Genomic DNA, 23,719 nt, shown 5'->3' with positions numbered 1-23,719 from the left:
ATGTTTTTACAGACATGAACGACAAAGGCAACGATGTTCCAATCTGTCAGTGTTGAACATTTATTTTATATTCTTCAGATTATGTTTTGTTAATCTGTGACAAGCAACACTGATCTGCTTTTTAACTGTTGTCATTTGTAAAACTACTGTACATTTACTACTGGGAAAAAAAGTTTATAGATACAGCACTTTGTCACTGGAAAATGTCGAAATTAGTGTACGTAATGATTTTATCACAGGAATACACTTAGTAAAATGAAACTTGGGGACAATTCAAATATCTAAAGTGCAGGGTACAGTATAATTGAACAAATATCAAAATAAAAGCAAAACAAAACAACACAAACACTCCAAATAAGAATTAAAAGACACACAGCCAGTTAAATAGATGCAAGGTTTTATATTTATTATCTTGGGGATCAAAATAAATGTGCACACATGAATACACAGACATACACATGTACACACACACACGCACACACGCACACACACACACACACACACACACACACACACACCCTTACATACAGTCTACCCCTCTGTTAAATCTCCCAATACAAAACAAATGGATATGCTGTCTATGAATGTATATACATACATCATTTTCAATAATAACATGCTTCAACTCTACAGGGATGGAGAGGGGGAAGTGTGTGTAATTGAGAAAAGGACATACACCTTTTAACCACACATACACAAACACCACTGAACTTCCATAACATGACACTACTGATACATGTGCATGTTCAGTAAATATCTCGGACAAAGTTCAAACATACAGTACAAAGAAATGTTTGAAATACAAGTGTAGCTGAATGCCCTTGACCTCTGCAAGAATCCGATTCTGTTGATTCAGTTTTACTTCTAGCAAGCAGCTTGAGGGGAAAAAAACAAATAAAAACCACATACTGTAAATTCACATGGAAAATATAGTCAATATTTCTTAATATATGTATTTATATTTCTATGTACACATTTTCTGCCATTTATGCCGTTAATCACCTGCTAACTATGGTGTAAGAATAACAGGAGGGTTAAAGTGAAAAACACACAATAAATAAGGCAACCAAAAAGCAATATCAGTACAACCCTTAACAAATACTGCATATTGCTGTTGCAGTTGATGTCATACAACAGCAGCCAATAGCAAATGGCTACTTCACATTATGACAATGATCAGCACTTTAACACTGATCAAATATCACATTAAATCATACATCCTCACGTTCACCCTTTCAAATACACACACATACAGATCAATTATTCTATACATAGGAATAAATATACATTTTGAACAATTTTAACTTTTGCTCTAAGCCTTCCTGCACATCAGATCTGTAACTTGTGAAAAACGTGTGTCTGATGGTCAAACGATTATGGTGAAATACAGAGCTGCAATCAAAACGTAAGAGAAAAGCACGGTGTCCATTTGAAACATTTGGCCTTTAACACCCAGCAGACTTGGTCCCTTCTAACGGAAATAAAACTAGAAGACCTCTCAGACTGGGCAAAATAATATTTATATGCTCGATCCATATAAAACTCTCATGAATATTAATCCTGAGATCTTAGTGTAGTGTTCAAATCTTCAAATAGTCTAAACTAATTCAGCAGCAACACACTATCTGTAGACAAACCACAATATTTAGAGTATCATTTGCCAAATCTGTCATGACACTGTTACCCTTAATGACATGAATGGCCAATATTATTAATGACCTTTGTTATACGACCTTTCTATACAATACAAGTGGGTTGTTTAAGGTCAGATTTGGGGAGAAAAAAACACAACTCACATTTGAGTCAATTTTATGGTTGCTGTTAGTTGCAGTCCTTTTGAACCTGTTTGAACCTGTTCTTACAATTTTCTCAATTTCAAATAAGCATATTGTGTCTTCTGTAGAGTCTTCATCAAAACTAACACAAAATCCCTAGCTGAATAGCTCTATACCTATGAAAAATGTTCACAGTATTGACTTAATAAAAATATATAAAAAAACAAAGCAATAAAACACACACACTATTGTCATGATTTCCAGACACATATTTTTGAAGGTGACTGTTGATGGCATGGTGATGTCAGAGGATGGGATGGTGGATGAGCAGAACGTAAGCTGCAGCCCTAAACCGCAAACTACAGCATGCTCGCCACTATCCGGGGCATAATATGCATAATATGTGGAGGGGGTGTGGCTATTGGAATGAAGGCGGAGTCCACGACGAGCCAAAGGATTCCTCAGAGTTGTGGTGCTCAAGCAACTCCAGCAGGTGGATTACTAGAGAAGAGAAATGTAGAACAGGTCCTGGTCATGTGGGCAAATTAAATTATGGGTCAACAGGACAAACTCATTGCCCAATATTCCAAGAGGATACATCATGCATACATGATAGACACACACACACACACACGCACACACACACACACACACACACACACACACACACACACACACACACACACACACACACACACACACACACACACACACACACACACACACACACACACACACAAACCATCTCCTTGTTGACAAGCACACATGGACAGACCAACTGATGAAAAACTATATTACAAATTGCATTATGGCACTTCAGCAAAGTTAGAGTTTTAGAAAGGGTTTTTTTTTCTATTTTTTTAAAAGGTTTTTTTCTATTTTTGCTGACAGACAAACATAGGGAAAATAACTATTGTAATCTTTTACTAAGATTATATCTCTTATGTGTATTGAATTTGTGTTATATCTATTGGGATAAACAATCAACCTGAACGTGTCATGAAGCTAATTTTGAAATTTGAGTTTTATAGGTTGGCAAATATCCATGTGAAACACCCAACAGTCCAGCAATCACTTACTGTTTTGTTCTCCTCATCCTCTTCTGGCAGAGTCTTAGACTCTGAGCCATAGTGAAGAGGAGAGTACACCCAGATCCTCTCCTCCGTAGGCTGTTGAAGCACCACCAAAACAGCAGAGGGCGCCAGAGAGGGAACGTCAGCAGATGCAAGTGCACAGCCAACCAAGCAGAAAGCAAGTGAGAAACAGAGAAGACAGTGTGGGAGAGGACAGTTATAGACACTAGGGTAGTGGACCACAGTCTGGACTATAAGGCTTATATTAAAGTAACTAGGATAGAAACAAAAATGTGATGGGAGACTGAAAACATCATTAAACAAATTCTGTAAAGATTAAAACTTGGTGTAACATTATTATGTGAATTTTCAGAACATTCAGGACACCATATCATCAGCTATAACATGTAAAGTAAGGAGGTGCGTATCTGTTTAAGGAACGTGGGCTCTACACACTGAGATGTGGGACGACAATTCTGTTATTCTTCTCTAAATGGGGTGGTGTGAGAGGGCAAGAAGACTGCTCTCTCACTGCAAAATAACTGCTAAGTTGAGTTTCTTCTGTTCTTGCTTGGGTGTTTAAAAGCTAAGTCTGGTGTGGGTTACTTATTTTTTTACTGTTGAAACAGCTTGCACTATATTAAATTAACAACGGCTCACAAACAGGGACGCTTTGCTAATCCGACTTACACTGTGGCCTGAATTTTGCTTCCAGGAGCACGTAACAGGCTGGCAGACCCAATAACTGCCATCAGAATACTGACACTGACAGTGGGCCAATAAACATGGAGAATGGAGAGGTTTATATGTGGATAAGAGACAGGGACAGAGAGACAGAGAGGAAGGGGACAGAGACGATGGAGAGAGAGACAGAGGAATGGAAGAGGGAGACAGAGAGGAAGGGGGAGAGAGACAGAGAGGAAGGGGGAGAGAGACAGAGGAAGTGGAGAGAGAGAGACAGAGAGGAAGGGGACAGAGAGGAAGGGAGAGAGAGATCAAGGAAGAGCTGGCATTGACAGGTGAAAAAACGTAGAAAGTTACACCAAATACAAACAGAAAAAAACTATTTTTTAATGATGTTTTCATTCAGGTTCTATTGAGAAAAAAAGAGAAAGAACGGGGAGGGAGGGCGGAGCAAGACAACAAGTGAACAAGGGAACAAGGGAGAGCAGGATGGAGAGATGTTGGAAGAGGATAGATGGAGAGGTAGATGAAAAGGTGGGGGGGGGGGGGGGGGGGGTGCTGGCAGGTTTTCTCGGGGGTTCATGCAGCGGTGCGCTGATCACTGAGCCAGCCGTGCAGGTGGAGCACAGCTTCTTACAAGGAGCAAGTCTCCTCGTCTACCTACAACACGTGGCCTTAGTCTAAAAGTGAGGAAGACCCTGGTTCATCCTGCGGGCAGTGAGCAGTGTCCTCAGTGAGGAAGACCATGGTTCATCCTGCGGGCAGTGAGCAGTGTCCTCAGTGAGGAAGACCATGGTTCATCCTGCGGGCAGTGAGCAGTGTCCTCAGTGAGGAAGACCATGGTTCAGTGGCGAGGAGGCCGATGGCGAGTGCACGAGTGAGACGATGACTGACTGTTGTGTTGCTTAGCAACAGGGATGACAAAAGGGCCTTTCTGTAACCACCTTCGTCATTATCGCTTTAAAACAGTCATTACTCAGCAAGAGGTCTTCACACACACACACACACACATAAACACATAAACACTTACACACACAACACAACCAGACAGGCACATACACACAAAACCAAGAAATTTTCGCACCTCCTCAAACAAAACGAGCCATTCAACCACGTTCTAAAATTAGATGACTATGACACTTGCATGCAGGACTTACACCACCACACAATGGAAAAGTTGATAAAGTTGATAAAGTTGTGTATTAGACAGAAAACAGGAAGAGACCGTGCAACCAGCCCACATGAAATTCAGGCTTTTCAGTGCTATAGATTGCTCTGGACACAACTGTATCTGACAGAGAAGAAGTGAACAGAAAACACTCGATCCATTAACAGCTATTTGAATGAATCGAATCAGAAGTGATTATAAAGTCTGTTATTAATTTGCAGGTTTCTAAGCCAGAGAGAGAATGTCAATTAACTTAATAAAAACTGATTTCAGTATATATTAACACTGTCACATAATTTAACTTAAATTCAATTATTTCCATAGAAATATACAGTCTTGCAGCTTAATACAGAGTGGCTTTGCTAAACATGTCTGGGCTAGTAGATATCAATCCCACTGCTCATGGACCCATAACACCCCCCCCCCCCCCCTCTGGCTTGGGCACACTGCATAAGAAAGGTTCTCCTAAGAGTCAGAGGTCTGGCACGACGCCAGGCAGCTCACACACCGGCTGCTCACCGGGCCACCAGTGACTCGTCCTCACGCCAATGATTCTGCAGACTGCAGAAATTCACAACATCGTCACCCACTTACATCGTGGTTCAGTAAACAAGGCTGTGGTGCCTGTCTGGTGACTAGAGCCCCCCCCCCCCCCCCTCAGCACTGCTGATGGCCTTAAAAGCACAAACTCTGTGAACTTTGTTTAAAGCAGCACAGTTGTGCTCAGCAGGACTCTAAGATGGGGACTTACAAAATAAATGTCTGTAATTGGCACGTCTTCATCCTCGTCGACGGAGGAGCGGCTGGCACAGCCCGACGCTTGACTGGTGCGGTCCGAGTCCAGCTGGATCCTGGGGCTGGCAGGAACCGAGGAGATGGAGGCCTCTGCAGGCATCTCTGGGGCTTCGCTGAGGGAAAAGAGGGGAAGGGGAGAGAGAGAGAGAGAGAGAGAGAGAGAGAGAGAGAGAGAGAAATATGAGGGACATTATAGACAAAAAGAAACCAACCCACAGAGACCAACCCACAGAAACCTATTTACTTAGACTTGGGGGTTGCCATGGAGAGAATTTCCCAACACGGGAAACAGACCTGGTAGGTGTGCAGGTGATCACCAATGGCTGCATAATCTACAGGGTAGTGACCCACTTCTCTGGACTCACCCAACAAAACACATAGACCACGGCTTTCACAAAGCTCCGCACTTTCAACCCAATTGCTTCACACAAATACCCTTGCAATCATGGAATTAGGCTCTGTTACCCAGTGAGGACGGAAATTCATTAATTCCCCAAGGACACAGTCTGGACACTCAAACCTGGGTTACCAAATACTGGAAAAAGCCCCAAGAAGCTTGCTTGTCAATGTGACAACACTAATAGGGACAGTGAGAGGGTGGTGTGTTGCTTAGAGACGCTTACCTAGTCTCCGGAGACGGCTGTGGAGCTAAGAGCACAGGCTCGCTGTCACGTCTCCTCACCACCTCTACTGTTATCGTCTGCTGATCATCCTCCTGAGTGCTACAATCACACCAGCAGAGGGTGCCAACATTCAGCAAGACGGGAAGGATAACTCGGCTAACACGGCCGAACTAATGAACCGTGTAGTAGCTGAACAGACACAGAAAGTTTTGGGGAGGGGGGGGGGTGCTGAGTTCTGGCAAGATGGGAGTATAGGTGGCGACTTACGTTCCGTCCTGGCTAGACTGGGTGTGCCTCCTGTGGGGGGGGACAGACAGAGTACTGTAGTGCACTGAGCTGTGGCACTGTGACTGCTACTGTAAGAGAGGGAGTTTATGTGCGCATGCATGGAGAGTGTGTGTGTGTGTGTGTGTGTGTGTGTGTGTGTGTCAGAGAGTGAAGCACTCTCCAACAGAGGTGTGTGTGTGTGTGTGTGTGTGTGTGTATCTGCGTGTGAGGGAGTGTGAGCCACGGGTCCTCACCTGTAGCGGGGTGCTCAGAGGTGTCGGAGGGTGAGCGTTCAGGAATAGAGAGGGAGGTGGTGGAGGAGAGCGTGGTGGCGATGGAGGCGGTGGTGGCCTCCTCAAACGAGGGAGGTGTGCAGGGGAGCACATCCGAGCGAACTGGGGGGAAGAGAACCAAAGAGCAGCTGTTCACGCTGGTGATTCAGGCTGGTTGTAGGGCTTCTCCTTAAGGGCATCACCAGCCCACTCGTCTCATTTAGAGCCCCTCAGCCAAACGTAAACCACACGTTCAGGCTGAGAGTGTAACCCCAACCAACTGAACCCCCCAGACTGCTGTTGTCCAGGAGCCCTGCGTGATGTCGCACTTACCTTCGTCCTCCAGCGTGGGGAAGCTACGCGCCCCCCGCAGGTCGTAGATGTTATCGTCCCGCTCGAAAGGGAGCTGGCTGGCCGACCATGCCGCTCCGGGACCCACATGCCTGGGCAGCGCCAGGCTGCCACGGCCCCTCCTGGACGGGGAAGACCTTAAGGCTGGGTACAAAAACATCATTACAGCTTTAACAAGACCTGAACTGGCCTTTGACTATTGGCATCCAGATTGGCATCACATTTATAACAAACTAGTTACGGTAGTCCAAGCCAAACCAAAATGATAAAAAAAAAAACCCCCCAGCATTTTTCATTTTTCAAAAATATATATTTTTAAACATTCCTGTTTTAATTATTATTTTTTTAATCACTTGCACATGATCATTTAAATATTTATGTGATTAAAAAACTCCCAATTAAATAAACACAAACAGAAGCACTCATCAAACAGCGGTCAGACTTACATGTGCTCTTCCTGAACACGGTGGTGCTCATGAATCTGAAGAACCTGTCTGCATAGAAAGAGGGCCGGTGAACAGACACAGTGTCCTGAGGGGAACCAGACAGATCCACAGTTACATTTTTAGACTCGTAGTGCACCTGTAGTGGTCTAGACACTTCTGTGAGCCATATCATCAAAATTTTTATGTAGCCCGGCAAACAACTCAGAACATAAAACGGCCGTAACAGATACCGCATTTCTTCAGCACTCAAATGATAAAAGTTAGCGGTCTAGGGCATGTCCGCATGATGTGAGTGTGCGTACTGAATTTAGTCACCAAAAAGTGACTGTGACCGTGTCATAACGGCACTGCATCTCGTGGCCTACAGTGTATTATTCAGATTTGTCACCCAATTGGATAAATGAATCCATTCGGGCGTTTAAGGCCCCCACACCCTCTCCACCCCGGCTGCCGAAGCCGCCGGGCCCTCGCTGCTGACGTAGGGCGGCAACTTCTGGCCTCGCAGTTAAGCCAAGTGAGCTCTCAGCTCTAAATAAAGTGTGTTTGTGTCTAAATGTGTGTGTTTGTGTGTGTGTGTGTGTGTGTGTACACACGCTCAAAGTGAGAACAGAGAGTGACAGACACAGAAGAGAAAGAACTTTCTCTACCCCGTCTGCCTTTCTTCTAGCAGCATCTCTAAAGCCCTGTTATGCAAGCAGGGACGTTCTCCACGAGCATCTGTCCGTGATGCAATCTAAGTGGACTTGGCTTCATGAATACATACATGAAGGACGAGTGTGTCATTACGTCCAAGGTCAAAGGGCGCACGGTGTCCACACGGAGCGCCTTTAAATCATTGAAGCTGACCGCAAGGACTTAACGAACCAGGAAATCTAGGTCTGCGCTTGCTTTCCAATTACATTAATCTCCCTCTTCTGGGGACACAAAGTACATATACACAAGTGAGTCCTACCAATACTGTTCCAAAGCCGAGGCTTATGAATTTGTTATACCAGCCTTTCTCACCGATGTAAGGTAAGGTGACCTTGTTTTGTGTAAAGCCTACATAAGCTTAACTCTAAACGTCCTAAAAGCCAACGACTCAGTAACAGTTAGCCAAATGTGTCATTTGTGTCTTCGGGATGGTTGTTTTAGGATGGATACACAGCTGTGCTGTCAACCTGCAATGTCATATTTCATTACATTTGACTGTTATAGATCACGGAGACCCTCACAAATCAAGAGACACGAAGAGACATTACATCCTAAAGACATGAACACTGAATCTTACAGAGTCACTAATTAATTGTAAACATTAAAACAGTTATTAGGCCAGGCTTATTGTATGACTATATATTGTATGAGTATATATATATATATATATATATATATATATATATATATATATATATATATATATATATATATATATATATATATATATATAATTAATACTTATATATGACCTTGAAATTTAACATTCAGACTCAAGAGCAGATGGAAAGAAGTATTGATCTGCATGTATAAGTCAAATTAAAACTGTTGATACTGACCCCATCATGGACAAGAGCTTTCCACGTGTGTTCTAATTTCTTTATTAACCTGAACAAAAAACACAGATCACTGTCAAGAGCTGAAGCATCACGCTGGACAGAGAGGGAGTTCTACTGAGTAAGACAGGGTAGGGTTAGACAGCTACGGGAACATGAGGCATGTGTGAGTGTTTATTGGGAGTCCACAGCGAAAACTGCAACTAGATCAAAGCAACAAAGTGAACAGGACACCCTGGAAACTAGTAACAAACACACGTAAGGACAATAGAAAAATAAAGAGATGGAGAACTACACGGATACATATATACAAACAAGACCATCCAAGACATGGGCCAAGTTCATATATATATAATATATATATATATATATATATATATATATATATATATATATATATATATATATATATATATATATATATATATATATATATATATATGTCAGGAGGTGGTACACAAAACAGACATAGGCCAAGTTCATATATATATTATATATATATATATGTCAGGAGGTGGTACACGAAACAGACATGGCCTAAGTTCATATATATTATATATATATATATATATATATATATATATATATATATATATATATATATATATATATATATATATATATATATATATATATATATATATATATATATATATATATGTCAGGAGGTGGTACACGAAACAGACATGGGCCAAGTTCATATATATTATATATATATATATATATATATATATATATATGTCAGGAGGTGGTACACGAAACAGACATGGGCCAAGTTCATATATATTATATTATATATATATATATGTCGGGAGGTGGTACACGAAACAGACATGGGCCAAGTTCATATATATATATTATATATATATATATATATATATATATATATATATATATATATATATATATATATATATATATATATATATATATATATATATATATATATATATATATGTCAGGAGGTGGTACACAAAACAGACATAGGCCAAATCATATATATATTATATATATATATATGTCAGGAGGTGGTACACGAAACAGACATGGCCTAAGTTCATATATATATATATATATATATATATATATATATATATATATATATATATATATATATATATATATATATATATGTCAGGAGGTGGTACACGAAACAGACATGGGCCAAGTTCATATATATTATATATATATATATATATATGTCAGGAGGTGGTACACGAAACAGACATGGGCCAAGTTCATATATATTATATTATATATATATATATGTCGGGAGGTGGTACACGAAACAGACATGGGCCAAGTTCATATATATATTATATATATATATATATATATATATATATATATATATATATATATATATATATATATATATATATGTCAGGAGGTGGTACACAAAACAGACATAGGCCAAATCATATATATATTATATATATATATATATGTCAGGAGGTGGTACACGAAACAGACATGGCCTAAGTTCATATATATTATATATATATATATATATATATATATATATATATATATATATATATATATATATATATATATATATATATATATGTCAGGAGGTGGTACACGAAACAGACATGGGCCAAGTTCATATATATTATATTATATATATATGTCAGGAGGTGGTACACGAAACAGACATGGGCCAAGTTCATATATATTATATATATATATATATATATATATATATATATATATATATATATATGTCAGGAGGTGGTACACGAAACAGACATGGGCCAAGTTCATATATATTATATTATATATATATATATGTCGGGAGGTGGTACACGAAACAGACATGGGCCAAGTTCATATATATATTATATATATATATATATATATATATTATATATATATATATATATATATATATATATATATATATATATATATATATATGTCAGGAGGTGGTACACGAAACAGACATGGGCCAAGTTTATATATATAATATATATATTTATGTCAGGAGGTGGTACACGAAACAGACATGGGCCAAGTTCATATATATATTATATATATATATATATATATATATATATATATATATATATATATATATATATATATATATATATATATGTCAGGAGGTGGTACACGAAACAGACATGGCACACGAAACACAGACATACGCGAGAACAAGGAGGATTACGCTGACATACAAGCAAGAGCTGAGTGGACGTTTCATTTACAGTGTGATGCAAAGCAGAGCTGACAGGGAGGAGACAGAGGGTCCGGCCCAACAGAGGGTCCGGCCCACGGCGGGCGTACCTGTAAGACTGCAGGATGTCAATGATCCCAACGTAGAGCAACAGACGCTCTCCTTTACTGTTCACTGCAGGAATCCCCGCCCATCCTGACGGACAGCAGAGGAATTGTGATGGAAATATCCGGAAGGTGAGGACGTGGACTTAAAAAACGCAGTTAAACTCATGTGGCCCATTAACGTTTCACTGTAAACATGCATGTTTTGAAAAACACAGTTCTCTGGTACGCGAGTAAAACGTGAACACATTTGATAAAGTGTGTAAAGTGCGTGTGCCTATGCATCTGCTAGCATGTCCACTACTCAGTGCTCGGTCCTCACGTGTCTTCCGTGTCGAGGTCCTCTCCACAGGCCCCCTGGATGGACTCCATGGCGGTGGAGTAGAGGGCCTTCTGCGCCGGTGGCCTCTTCCCGTCGCTGGTGCCTGGAGGACCCTCGGTCTGCTGCTCACGCCCGGCCTGGTCCAGGTTGTGGACGCCCAGCAGGAGACTGTAGTCCATGATCTTGAAGCTCTCCAGCACCTGCAGGCCACAGGTGTGTGGAAGATGGCAGTGAGAGCCAGGTGGGGTCAGACTGGAGACCTTGTATGATGAGCTGGGTGAGCCAGTGCTGTTATGGTGTTCTCACCACCACAATACAGACCTAGAAGGAAATCTAACAAACATCAGCTAGGGTCTGCGGCTACTCTATAACAGAAATCCTAGGCTGCAATAGAGTTATAACTCAGAAGATCTAGATTTGGGTTGTCACAGTACATACTGGTGCTCTCCTGTAAACCTCCTGACTGATAACACCTTATTGATACTGAAAACCAACACTAACAGAGAACACCAATAGAGAGAACACCAACAGAGAATACCAACAGAGAGAACACCAACAGAGAATACCAATAGAGAGAACACCAACAGAGAGAACACCAACAGAGAATACCAATAGAGAGAACACCAACAGAGAACACCAATAGAGAGAACACCAACAGAGAGAACACCAATAGAGAGAACACCAACAGAGAACACCAATAAAGAGAACACCAACAGAGAGAACACCAACAGAGAACACCAATAGAGAGAACACCAACAGAGAATACCAATAGAGAGAACACCAACAGAGAGAACACCAATAGAGAGAACACCAACAGAGAACACCAACAGAGAGAACACCAACAGAGAACACCAATAGAGAGAACACCAACAGAGAGAACACCAACAGAGAACACCAATAGAGAGAACACCAACAGAGAACACCAATAGAGATAACAGCAACAGAGAACACCAATAGAGATAATACAAACAGACAGAAGATCAACAGAGAGAACACCAACAGAGAACACCAATAGAGATAACAGCAACAGAGAACACCAATAGAGAGAACACCAACAGAGAGAACACCAACAGAGAACACCAATAGAGAGAACACCAACAGAGAACACCAATAGAGATAACAGCAACAGAGAACACCAATAGAGATAATACAAACAGACAGAAGATCAACAGAGAGAACACCAACAGAGAACACCAATAGAGATAACAGCAACAGAGAGAACACCAACAGAGAGAATACCATATAAAGAGAATACCAAAAGGCAGAAGATTACCAGAGGGAATACCAACAGAGAGAATACCATACAAGGACAACACTTTTAACATCAGGATAGCATCAATAGACTTACACAATTTTCCAGGAGAGTGAACCTGGACAGCACTCACCAGACAGTCTCTCTGGAGCGTCTTCACCAGGGCATTGTACGTGTCAGCATCCAGCATCAGGCCCTCTGGGACGTCCTGCATGAAGTCCAGGTCCTTGAAGGTGGGCTTGGCCTTCTCACGCTCCTTCTTGGAGGCCCGGCGCTTGTAGGTGGAGCCCTTCAGGTCATATTTGAGGTGCATACGGACCACCCGGGGCAGGATGTTGTTCATCACCACCATGCGGATGTTCTTCCCGCCGGACTGTACGCAGTACAGGCCGAAGAACTTGGGCAGCAGGGTGCGAGGGTTCTGATTCAGATTCTGGAGAAGCAGGAATGAAAGAACTGATGAAACGGCGAGAGCAGTGATGATGATAATGAAAAACACTCCGAAGCATATATCGGTTTTGTTTGCGTGTGTATGTTGACGTGAGAACCTTTGTCCTCATATTGCCTTTACATGTCATTTACATGTCATTTACATGTCATTTACATGTAATTTTGCAATTCCATGTTGCAACTCCACATCCAGGTTGCACTTTGCCTTTTTACTCAACAATGTTTTACATGTTGCCACTCAGCTATAAAGACTTCATTTATGGAGTCCAACAGCTTCTCCCATATGTGCACCCGATCATTAAAATAGAATGTATAGATAATCACAATATACAATATGGCCTTAGTATACAGGTAAATTTGACAAGACATAATGCTTCTTGACAAATGCCACAAGACAGCTTCTCTGTTAGTGATCAACACAGGCTACAAAATGCCTCACAAACCACGCTTCCGTTCTCTTCCTGATACAACGATATTTAAACTATATTTAAATCTGCAGCAAGGCAAAAGTTAATCAAGTAAACAGGAATGAAAAAGAACAGCTAACACTTGTGTTTTTGACTATAAATAGGCCCCACACAATAACGCACCCCAGCTCACTTGGGCAGCTGGATGTGACGTCTTTGCAGGCTCATTCTAATTAGTCCCTATTCTCTTGGAAATCGGCACCACGTAAAGACAAAACAGGGGAACAGATCTCCTGATCAGCGAAGCAGGTCTCAGAGCAGCTGGTCACCCCCATGGCAACCTACCAATAGGCCACAGGACTTCTAGGAACCCACAGGACCCCTCGGGACCTCTTGGCCCAATGCAATCCTCTGCAGTGTGGACAGTGCACATGGGACAAGACAGGAAGCAAGACGGTGTGAAAGGTTCTCTTGCCATGTCCAGCAGCTTCGGACTCGCACCTGGGACGCTGAGCTAAAACCCTGCCAGCAGTCCTTGTCTTTATTCTTTCTCCATCTCCCTCACAAGGTTTGTTCTTAGCACCCTCACGCATGCATGCAGCAGCAGGGAGGACGGGTGAGATAAAAATGTCATTTACATGCTAATGGTCACTGCTAATTTCACTGTTCAACAAACAGGTACACATACTGTACTGCCTTGAGGGGAAGGGTGGACGCTCCAAAAATAGCAGGCTACAAAACTACATAATGGTAACGCTGGCTAACGCTCTGTAATGGTAACAATTAGTAACAATCCATAATGGTAACGTTGGCTAACGCTCTGTAATGGTAACAATTAGTAACAATCCATAATGGTAACACTGGCTAACGCTCTGTAATGGTAACAATTAGTAACACTCCATAATGGTAATGCAGGCTAAAGCTCTGTAATGATAACAATTAGTAACACTCCATAATGGTAACGCTGGCTAACGCTTTGTAATGGTAACAATTAGTAACACTCCATAATGGTAATGCTGGCTAACGCTTTGTAATGGTAACAATTAGTAACACTTCATAATGGTAACACTGGCTAATGCTCTGTAATGGTAACAATTAGTAACACTTCATAATGGTAATGCTGGCTAACCCTTTGTAATGGTAACAGTTAGTAACACTCCATAATGGTAACGCTGGCTAACGCTCTGTAATGGTTACACTAGTAGCACTCTGTAGTGGTAACACTAGTAACACTTCATAATGGTAACGCTGGCTAATGCTCTGTAATGGTAACAATTAGTAACACTTCATAATGGTAATGCTGGCTAATGCTTTGTAATGGTAACAATTAGTAACACTCCATAATGGTAACGCTGGCTAATGCTCTGTAGTGGTAACAATTAGTAACACTCCATAATGGTAACACTGGCTAATGTTCTGTAATGGTTACATTAGTAGCGCTCTGTAGTGGTAACACTAGTCACCCGCTTTAATGCTAATACTAGTAACGTTTTGTAATGGTTACACTAGTAACGCTCTGTATTGCTAACACTAGTGACACGCCATAATGGAAATGCTGGCTAACGTTCTGTAATGGTAACACTGTAACGGTAACACTGTAACGGTAACCCTGTTGTGGAAGGACAATTTCCTTCGCAAAAACGTGGCAGTTGAGGCTTTAAAACAGGACTGACTGCAGAGCACTCTCCATCGTCAGAGAACACAGCAAAATAATCTGCAGCAAAATAATAACCAGGTGCTTCTTCCTCTCCTTTTTTATTATCTCCGTTTGAATGTCTATTTCTAGAGTTGCTGAAATCTATGTCTTTATAGTGAGCACCCAGGTTGGGTCCAGAAATCTGCTGGGACATTTGCTGTCAAGCAGTGTATATTCACAAGCTAACACTATCAAAATGCTAGAAGACAGGTGTGTAGCACCGGACACTGGAGCACAGCACTACCCTGTTCCCTCTACTTGACTTAACAGACACTCTCAAGAGCTAACATATCTAGGAACAGACAGGAAGTGAGAAATGTAGCTATCCTTCGTACCCAAAGGCATTGCTGGTGAGAAACAACAGCTTATGCATCTCAAAGCAAGAACCCAGAGTGCCTTGATCGAGGATGTGAAGCTGCAGGAAGTGGGGCAACATCGCACGACGCCCTGCAGGAGAAGAGCGAGGCTGGAGAAGCTCACCATGTAATAACCAGGCAGGAGCTTCTGCAGGAACTCTGCCTCTTTGTGCATGACGGTCTTGATGATGAACTCGTCGTCCTTGGTGACATAAAACACAGAGCCGCTGGCCCCTGGGTTGGACAGCTCGATCAAGGGCTCGTTACACAGTGAGTACTGTAATCACACACACACACACACACACACACACACACACATAAAAAATAAAGTAAAACCCTTGGTTTGATAAAGGCAAAATATTAAACAATTAAACAAATGAATACTCTGTTCTTCTCCAATCCAGGAAGTGGTACAGAACCATCGGTATTCAGACTCCATGACTGAGAGAGAATATCCCCAAGTGTACAGATGGCTCAACATGAACCAAATCCCTTTATAACACACTTATTTTATATAGACTAATGCGTTTGTGCAATCATACTCTTTAACTTGCACATGTCGAACCACAACATGAACCAGAGTGCACATTTAAACCTGCATGATGCTGTTTGTCTTACGGTAACTACATGTAATGGTCCGGTCTTGTGTAGCGGTTACACTTGTATTGTCACTGTGCTATACTGTTTACATCTAAAGAGAATGACGTGTGATCTGTGTCCAATGAGAGGCTGGAGAGGTGGAGGCCAGCAGGCCAGTTCAGCGAATATCTGCCCTCACAGAAGAGGGAGAGAGCGAGGGAGAAAAAGAGGAGAAGAAAGAGAAGTAGCTAATCAGAAGTCTGGCCCAAGGCCATCTCATGAATCACTGTGTGAGAGGAGAGAGTCGCACCGAGACAGCCATCCAAACTGAACACACTTCGTCATCCCCCACAGACTCACACACACACACACACACACACACACACACACACACACACACACACACACACACACACACACACACACACACACACACACACTCTCTCTCTCTCACACTTACAAAGGCAACTGCTGAAAATCCAGCACCTGAAACACAAATAAACACCACGCTGTTTCCACCACAGCACATAGACAGCAGATGAACTGTGATAAGGTCAAATCTTTCCACTGTATGCAATCCAAAATACAGACATGAAAAACAGAAATGAAACCAGACAGAGGGGGAAAGATACCCATCCTATTTCAGACAAATAACAGTAGTGCATGAGCTGGTAACGGCTCACTAAAGCCATGTGAAGAACAGGAAATGATACAGTAACACACAGGCAGAGGAATAAGAGAGAAGAAGTGATTGGAACCATAGAGACTCAGTGGCACACTCCTTCTAATGATCTGCCTCAGCACACACACAGACGCAAAGACACAGGGAGTCACACACTCGCACACACACTCACACACACACACGCACACACACACACTCACACACACACTCACACACGCACACACACGCACACACGTGCATGCACGCACACACACACACACACACACACACACACACGCACACACACAAATCTGTTGGAGGAGATGTGATTCTAACCCTAACCCTAACCCTAGGTCACTACCAGCACTCCACTGTCCATACAGCTATGGTTGTCTGGCGAAGGGTTCGGTCTGGGGAGGGGTTTGTGCAGGGGAGGGGTTTGTACAGGGGAGGGGTTTGTGCAGAAGAGGGGTTTGTGCAGGGCAGGGGTTTGTGCAGGGGAGGGGTTTGTACAGAGGAGGGGTTTGTACAGGGGAGGGGTTTGTGCAGGGCAGGGGTTTGTGCAGGGGAGGGGTTTGTACAGGGGAGGGGTTTGTACAGGGGAGGGGTTTGTGCAGGGGAGGGGTTTGTGCAGGGCAGGGGTTTGTACAGGGGAGGGGTTTGTGCAGGGGAGGGGTTTGTACAGGGGAGGGGTTTGTGCAGGGGAGGGGTTTGTGCAGGGGAGGGGTTTGTACAGGGGAGGGGTTTGTGCAGGGGAGGGGTTTGTGCAGGGGAGATGCCTACGATTGTCCTGAGACGTCAACTTGAATATTCAGTTCTTGAGTTCGGAGCATTCAGTTCTTACCAAATAGTCGTCAGGCCGGATCCCGAAGAGCTCTCTGAAGTACCGGAAGGCAACAGGAGCGTATGTCTTGAAGCGGAAGTCTGGAAAGTGATGGGCCGGAGTCAAGTTGCTCCCCTCACTGGAATACACCGATTACATTTATATTTAGTATAACGACACTTAGATGACTTAGATCAGCCCGCCACAGGGACAGTACCCAATGGGGCGTCTAGAGTTACGTGCCTTGATTAATGAAATGAAGAGGAAGAGAAAGAAGAAGAATTCTCAAGAAAACAAGTTAAGGAACAATTAAAACAGATTAAAACACAAAATAAAACAGAAAATAAACGCAAAAGACAATAAAAAGTCATCAGCTAGGAGTGAAGCATATTTTGACCCATCTGTCCTTAAACCTGAATGAAGGCTGCGTGTGAAGGCAGGCGCTGACCTTGGGAAGAAGATGCTCTCAACAACGTAGAAGTCCTGCATGAGCACGTCTCTCTCGGGCTTGGAGCTCAGGTTGCCCACCGTGTAGCCGATGCCCAGCTGGATGGCACCTTTGAGGGCTGAAGAAGTGGTCTGCAGGAGAAGAGGAAGAGGAGAGTAGCACCGGTGAAGTCTAGCAAGTGACTAAACTAGGAGCATTTTCTTCATCTTTGGCTGTTTACTTAGGAACGAGGCACACAGCTTGATTCCTTGAGATCTATCACCATGCGGAATCTGGCTCCAGTCCTAATCCGACACACCCTGTCTAAATAGCGAAGACTTCAATAGCGTCTGAACATTGAGCCAGGTGTGCTGGCACTAAACTCTGCAGAGCTCCAGTCCCGGACACAGCCTCCTGTGGTCTGGATGAAAGAAAAGTCATGAGTACCTTCTTGTATGTGGTCTCCCCAGACGCATCCACACCCCTGTGTCCGATCTTCTTGCCGAGGCCTGGTTGGCCCGAGGACGATGCCATCTTACAGGGAGACAATATATGTTACTGCCATCTAAATACTGTCTTACTTATATATCGATATTCCAAGCAGCAAAGTGAGCAGTTGTTTGTTGGCTTATGAATATACATGGGAATTGTTTTTGTTTTTTACTGCAAACTGTCTCATACCTCTGTGGCAAAGGTCTTCTTGGCAGCATCTATGACAGAGAAAGAGAAGACACTAATTAATCTACCTTGTCTGTGGGCTTGACCTCAGACAGGAATAGAATGGCCAGGCATCAGATGCTTCTGAGAGCGGTAAAATCGGTGTGTGTGTGTGTCCCTTTCCTGCAGGAAGGACGGAGTCTGCCTCTCTCTCATGACTAACCATGTGTTTCTTCTTCTATCGCTTGTTTTTCTGTGTCTTTCTGCTCTCTCATCACCTCTTTCTCTTTATTATAGCTACTTCTCCCTGAGCTTAAAGGCTCTATGCTGACCAAACAAAATCAACCAGTGAAATTACACTAATGCCAACAACACCGTTGTTTATATAATAATAGAGGTGTTAAATTGAGACACACTGGGAAAGGGAGTGAAAGTGACAATACTCTACAGAGTATCAGTAAAATAAGGTTATTATGGTTCAGCATTCATCTAGCAACAATCTATAAGAGATCTATATTCCCTTGACAACAGAGGTCTTCTCTATAAGTGACCTTATACAAACAAACCTATGTCATTTGACTTTCTTTTAGATCCTTTACGTGTGTACACACCCATGCAGTGCTGTGTGATGTATTATGGGATGCCAAGCCCTTGTCCACTAAAAACACAGATCCCTTCACGGTCACGTGAGAAGTCATGTTTCAAAGATACCTACTCTTTACTATGAAAATCTGCTCCTTTGAAAGCAACAACAAAGGATTAATTGGTTATTAAGGTGTAGAATCCTCAGCTATGAAAGAAATTGGCTTGGCACTAATTTGTCATGCTACATTCTGGAAGAGTACCGCCGTCTTTAGCCGTACAGTAATCTCACCACAAACAGCAAAAAAAAAAACAAAACAAAACAAAAAAAACATTAACAGCACTTAAGCCTATTATCAAGCTATTTAACAGCATGTTTGTCATTGATTAAATCATCTGCTTTGGCCATCGGTGGTTGTTGGAACAGCCAGAATCACTGTACAGGAATAGCCACATGCGCGTGTCAGAATGGGTGCCAGATCCCCAAAGACTGCGAGGTTTCGGTCACACGTTCAGACACCCAGACGTGTCCCGCGCGCTCTCCTGTTCACCGTGTGCTCCCTCGTTTCCATGGCTCCCCTATTGAGGTCAATTGGCTTTTTCTGCGACCGCACGTGCACATGGAAATCAACAGACACATGCTTCTGTCCACAGTCTAAATAGGGCATTTCAGCGTATAGCCACACAGAGAGAGTGAAGAGGTGAAACAAAGAGGGGTGTTACGGGATGATGCAGCTAATAAGGACTTTCTGCCCAGTTCCCCAGACAGAAGAAATCCCGAGGGACACGAGAACGTGGATACCAAGAATTCCTAGTTGAGGATGTTTTACAACAGTGATTTTTACTAGGTAATTTATAAACAAAACAGCGATAAAAAAAAAAATCGTCAATACTTATGTCGTGCCTTCATCACATAAAACCATTTCATTTCCGCGTTTGTGTGAATTAACTAGTTATCAATGGAGGAATAAAATAAAAAACATAATGAAAAAATAAAAACATAAAAAAAAAAAAAACATTTTAAATTCTTGACAGTAGCACATTCATCCCTTTCTTCAGACTAAAACATTTTGTTTAAACAGACAGCAATGTCAAGTAAATGAAATCTTCGCATCAATACGTCTTCTCATTTTCACACCACCAAATTGGTTTGCTGGGGATGACTCCCGTTATCTGTGTAGACAGAATTAGCACCAGTCATCCATCACGTTTCCACGTGAGCACCATCCCCTGGCAAAGCTGGCCGTGGATTCACGCTCCTAGGAAGCGGGCTTCTGAGGCGAGGTGTTGCTCCTCAACTACACCTCTCAACTCTGCCTGGGACCTGAGCCACAGTGGAAAGTCACGACCCTGGTAATTGATTCTGTCTGCACCAGTGCAACCAGCCGTCTGATTTCAACCTTCATTTTCTAGTCAGGGAGACAAAGTGACAAAATGAAACCGGACCAGTTATTTCACTAGAGAAAAAAAGTACTAACGCCCTGGTGTGATGTGGACAGACCCGAACAGCTGGCCAATGACTAATGCTCACACCCTAGTTCATAGCTACTTCACACAGTTTACTAGTTATACGCTGGTCCATATAGGCTTAATTCAAGACCCTAGAAATTTGAGGTAGGTTTGGCTAGGTGTAACTGGAACCCTGTGCCTCTCTATCAGCACGGTATGCTAAAGACGTTTCAAATTAAACAGACTGCATTCAAATTAAGTTAAGAGTACACTTCACAACAAGGCACTCTAAAAGATTGTACTTAAAGATTAAAATTGCCTTTATTTTTTATGGCTGATCCATCTTGGGAAGTTCAACTGGCTACCCAGAGAAAGTCCCTATGCATAGCGGCCCTGTATCAGCGTTAAAAAGAAGTTGTTTTGGCATATTATGAGACTCTGAGCTCATTTGTACTGATGAGAAAGCATAAGACAATAAAATGAGAGAGGAGACAGAAAACCAAATCACACACACACTATAAAACTTAAATATAAATGTAGATGGTGGAATTTTACCATCTACAGCTGCTAGTGTTAAAAACATCCCTCTTCTCCCACCCAGAAGACTGAACCTGTTAACAAAGGGAAGGGTTGTGGACTCACACACATCTATTTTTAACAGTGATAACACACCGAGTTCATCTGACTACAGGCTGGTGTGATCACATCTTTTCTGTAATCTACATAGAAATAAAAAAATGAAACAGTGAAGTGTTTTTGGTGTGAAACTTTAGAATATAAACGCTTGTGCAATCCTTGATTTCATATTTGCGTTTCAAAATGTTCTCATAGTCTTATGGCAAAGTCAGGCAAATATGTATGGCTTACATGGACAGCACTCATCTCACTGCTTGAAAAAATGTCTTGGAGTGGACCACATGGTGGAACGGACAGAATCTGAAAATAACAACAGATGGTGACGATAATATCCTGATTCAAGACATTGCACTCTTGCAGTGACAATGACAGTTGATAAACCACTTACATCAGAGAGGTGGGCATTTTCTTTTGACAACCCAGGCAACTATCCTTAGTTATAACCATAAGCTAAAAATAGGTTTTCATATCTTGAATTATCAGTTTACACAAAAAAGACAGACTTCAAACCTCTGATGTTTTGAGCAACAAGGGGTATCACACACAGTACACAGTTTTGCTGTCTCCCCACAAAACCTATATACTAACCCATATATTACAGAGGATAACTGTAGGTAATTCTTGATTCTTAGACAGGTTTCTCTTTTAAACTCTAAGAGCTTAATGCACTTTGTTACACTTCCACATCTAAAGATACAAAGAAAACATATCATACTTCAAAAGGAGACCACGAGTTTTACAATATGCTCAATTAACAAACTACACTATTCTGAATACAATGGTCATATGAGCCTAAGAGATAATATCTTCATCCGAGGTGCTGATTTACATATGACATTGTGGGAAGCTGATATAGTAATATTAGAACAGACTGCTTATTAATATATTTTATGGCAGATTTATTTAGAGTGTGGGAGAATGGAAGTGTTGATGGGGGAGCATCAGTACTTAATTGCAAGTAGGTTCTAGTTTATGTTTCCAGCCAGTTTAGGTGAGTGTCATCTGTGAGCAGTCCTGGGTCAGCTGGGTTAACTGGGTTTGTTCTCTGTTTCATTTAGCGTCCACGATACTACAACAGCAGCAGTAGAGCTGATAACTTCAGTGACTTCCCCCTCCACAAGACAGGACGGCCACACCAGCCCTACATGACAGCTGTCAAAACTGCAAGAGGTTAGAGGGCTAGCTGCCCCTGTAGGCGCTCCTGATAGCGACAAGATAACCCTCTAGCTTACTGCTAGTGCATATAACATCTAATATTTGTCAAGATATGTTGTAAGTGAGGGTTATAGCCAGTTATTCCGTCTACTACACACAACTAGCCACCCAGCTGGCAGCTACGCGCTAGCTACCCCGACTAGCCATCACTACCATCAGGGCAAAAACAGGTGTACGCGTACGGGGTCCGCTGAACTGCGTTTCTCCTCACCACAGACCACATTTTAAACGATAACGGTTCCTTGGTTCGCTTTAGTTACCTATGTCACCCGCGTCCACCCCATCGCCGACACCGAGAACAGGCTCCGCCTCGTCGGAAGCTGCGGCTCCCGATAACGGACTCGCATCCCCGGCCTCGGATAAGCTAGCCGCTCCCTCGGCCACCTCTTCCATTCAGGATGCCCTCGACAGCGCCGGATGACTTCTCCGAATGAAAACAGCTGGTAATCCCGTCCAAAATCCAAATTTACCTAGCTGTATCCTTCAAAAGTGGAACCATGAGGTAAAGTGATGGAGCCAGAGAGCGGCGAGTACGTCGTGGACGTCTCATCTGAACTGACATGTACAGGGCGCCGTGGCTTGTTCTTTAATCTGGCTCATGTAGCGCTGGAGACGACAGGCTGGTCACTGGAGGCGCGCTTGTGTAATAGCGCCCTCTACGGGTCAGACATCACGAGTGCATTACAACGTAAACACGAACCTGTTTGCCTATATGTATCCACGTTATGCGTTTTCGCTTTGTATGTTTTACATCTAATTTAGATTTTAGTCAAAATTATATTAACTGTTAAATTGGCATATTATGTAACCGCTTGAATCATGGAATGTTCGGTATATCCTAATCATAACGCACCCTAGTCTATAATAATTAGGATTGACTTTTAAGAAAACACAAGCAATATTTTTTTCAATAAAATTCTCTTTAATAGTTTTAATACAAA

General features: G+C 42.4%; 1 protein-coding gene across 1 annotated transcript; it reads right to left on the bottom strand.

Moving 5' to 3' along the window:
* Window positions 1-26: 26 nt before the first annotated feature.
* pip5k1ca (phosphatidylinositol-4-phosphate 5-kinase, type I, gamma a) lies at window positions 27-23,384 on the bottom strand. Its single transcript, XM_077024230.1, is given in 18 exon segments — window positions 27-2,276; window positions 2,855-2,944; window positions 5,452-5,608; window positions 6,119-6,217; window positions 6,386-6,412; window positions 6,630-6,780; window positions 6,991-7,152; window positions 7,455-7,539; window positions 8,987-9,035; window positions 11,273-11,357; window positions 11,578-11,788; window positions 12,974-13,273; window positions 15,874-16,026; window positions 17,834-17,951; window positions 18,261-18,391; window positions 18,687-18,773; window positions 18,921-18,949; window positions 23,039-23,384. Coding segments are annotated over 18 exon segments (2,070 nt in total). The 5' UTR covers window positions 23,172-23,384; the 3' UTR covers window positions 27-2,273.
* Window positions 23,385-23,719: the final 335 nt, after the last annotated feature.

Source organism: Brachyhypopomus gauderio, chromosome 12 (genome assembly GCF_052324685.1).
Source record: "Brachyhypopomus gauderio isolate BG-103 chromosome 12, BGAUD_0.2, whole genome shotgun sequence".
NCBI classification, from domain to species: Eukaryota; Metazoa; Chordata; class Actinopteri; order Gymnotiformes; family Hypopomidae; genus Brachyhypopomus; species Brachyhypopomus gauderio.
This window is presented reverse-complemented; position numbering and strand designations above follow the sequence as displayed.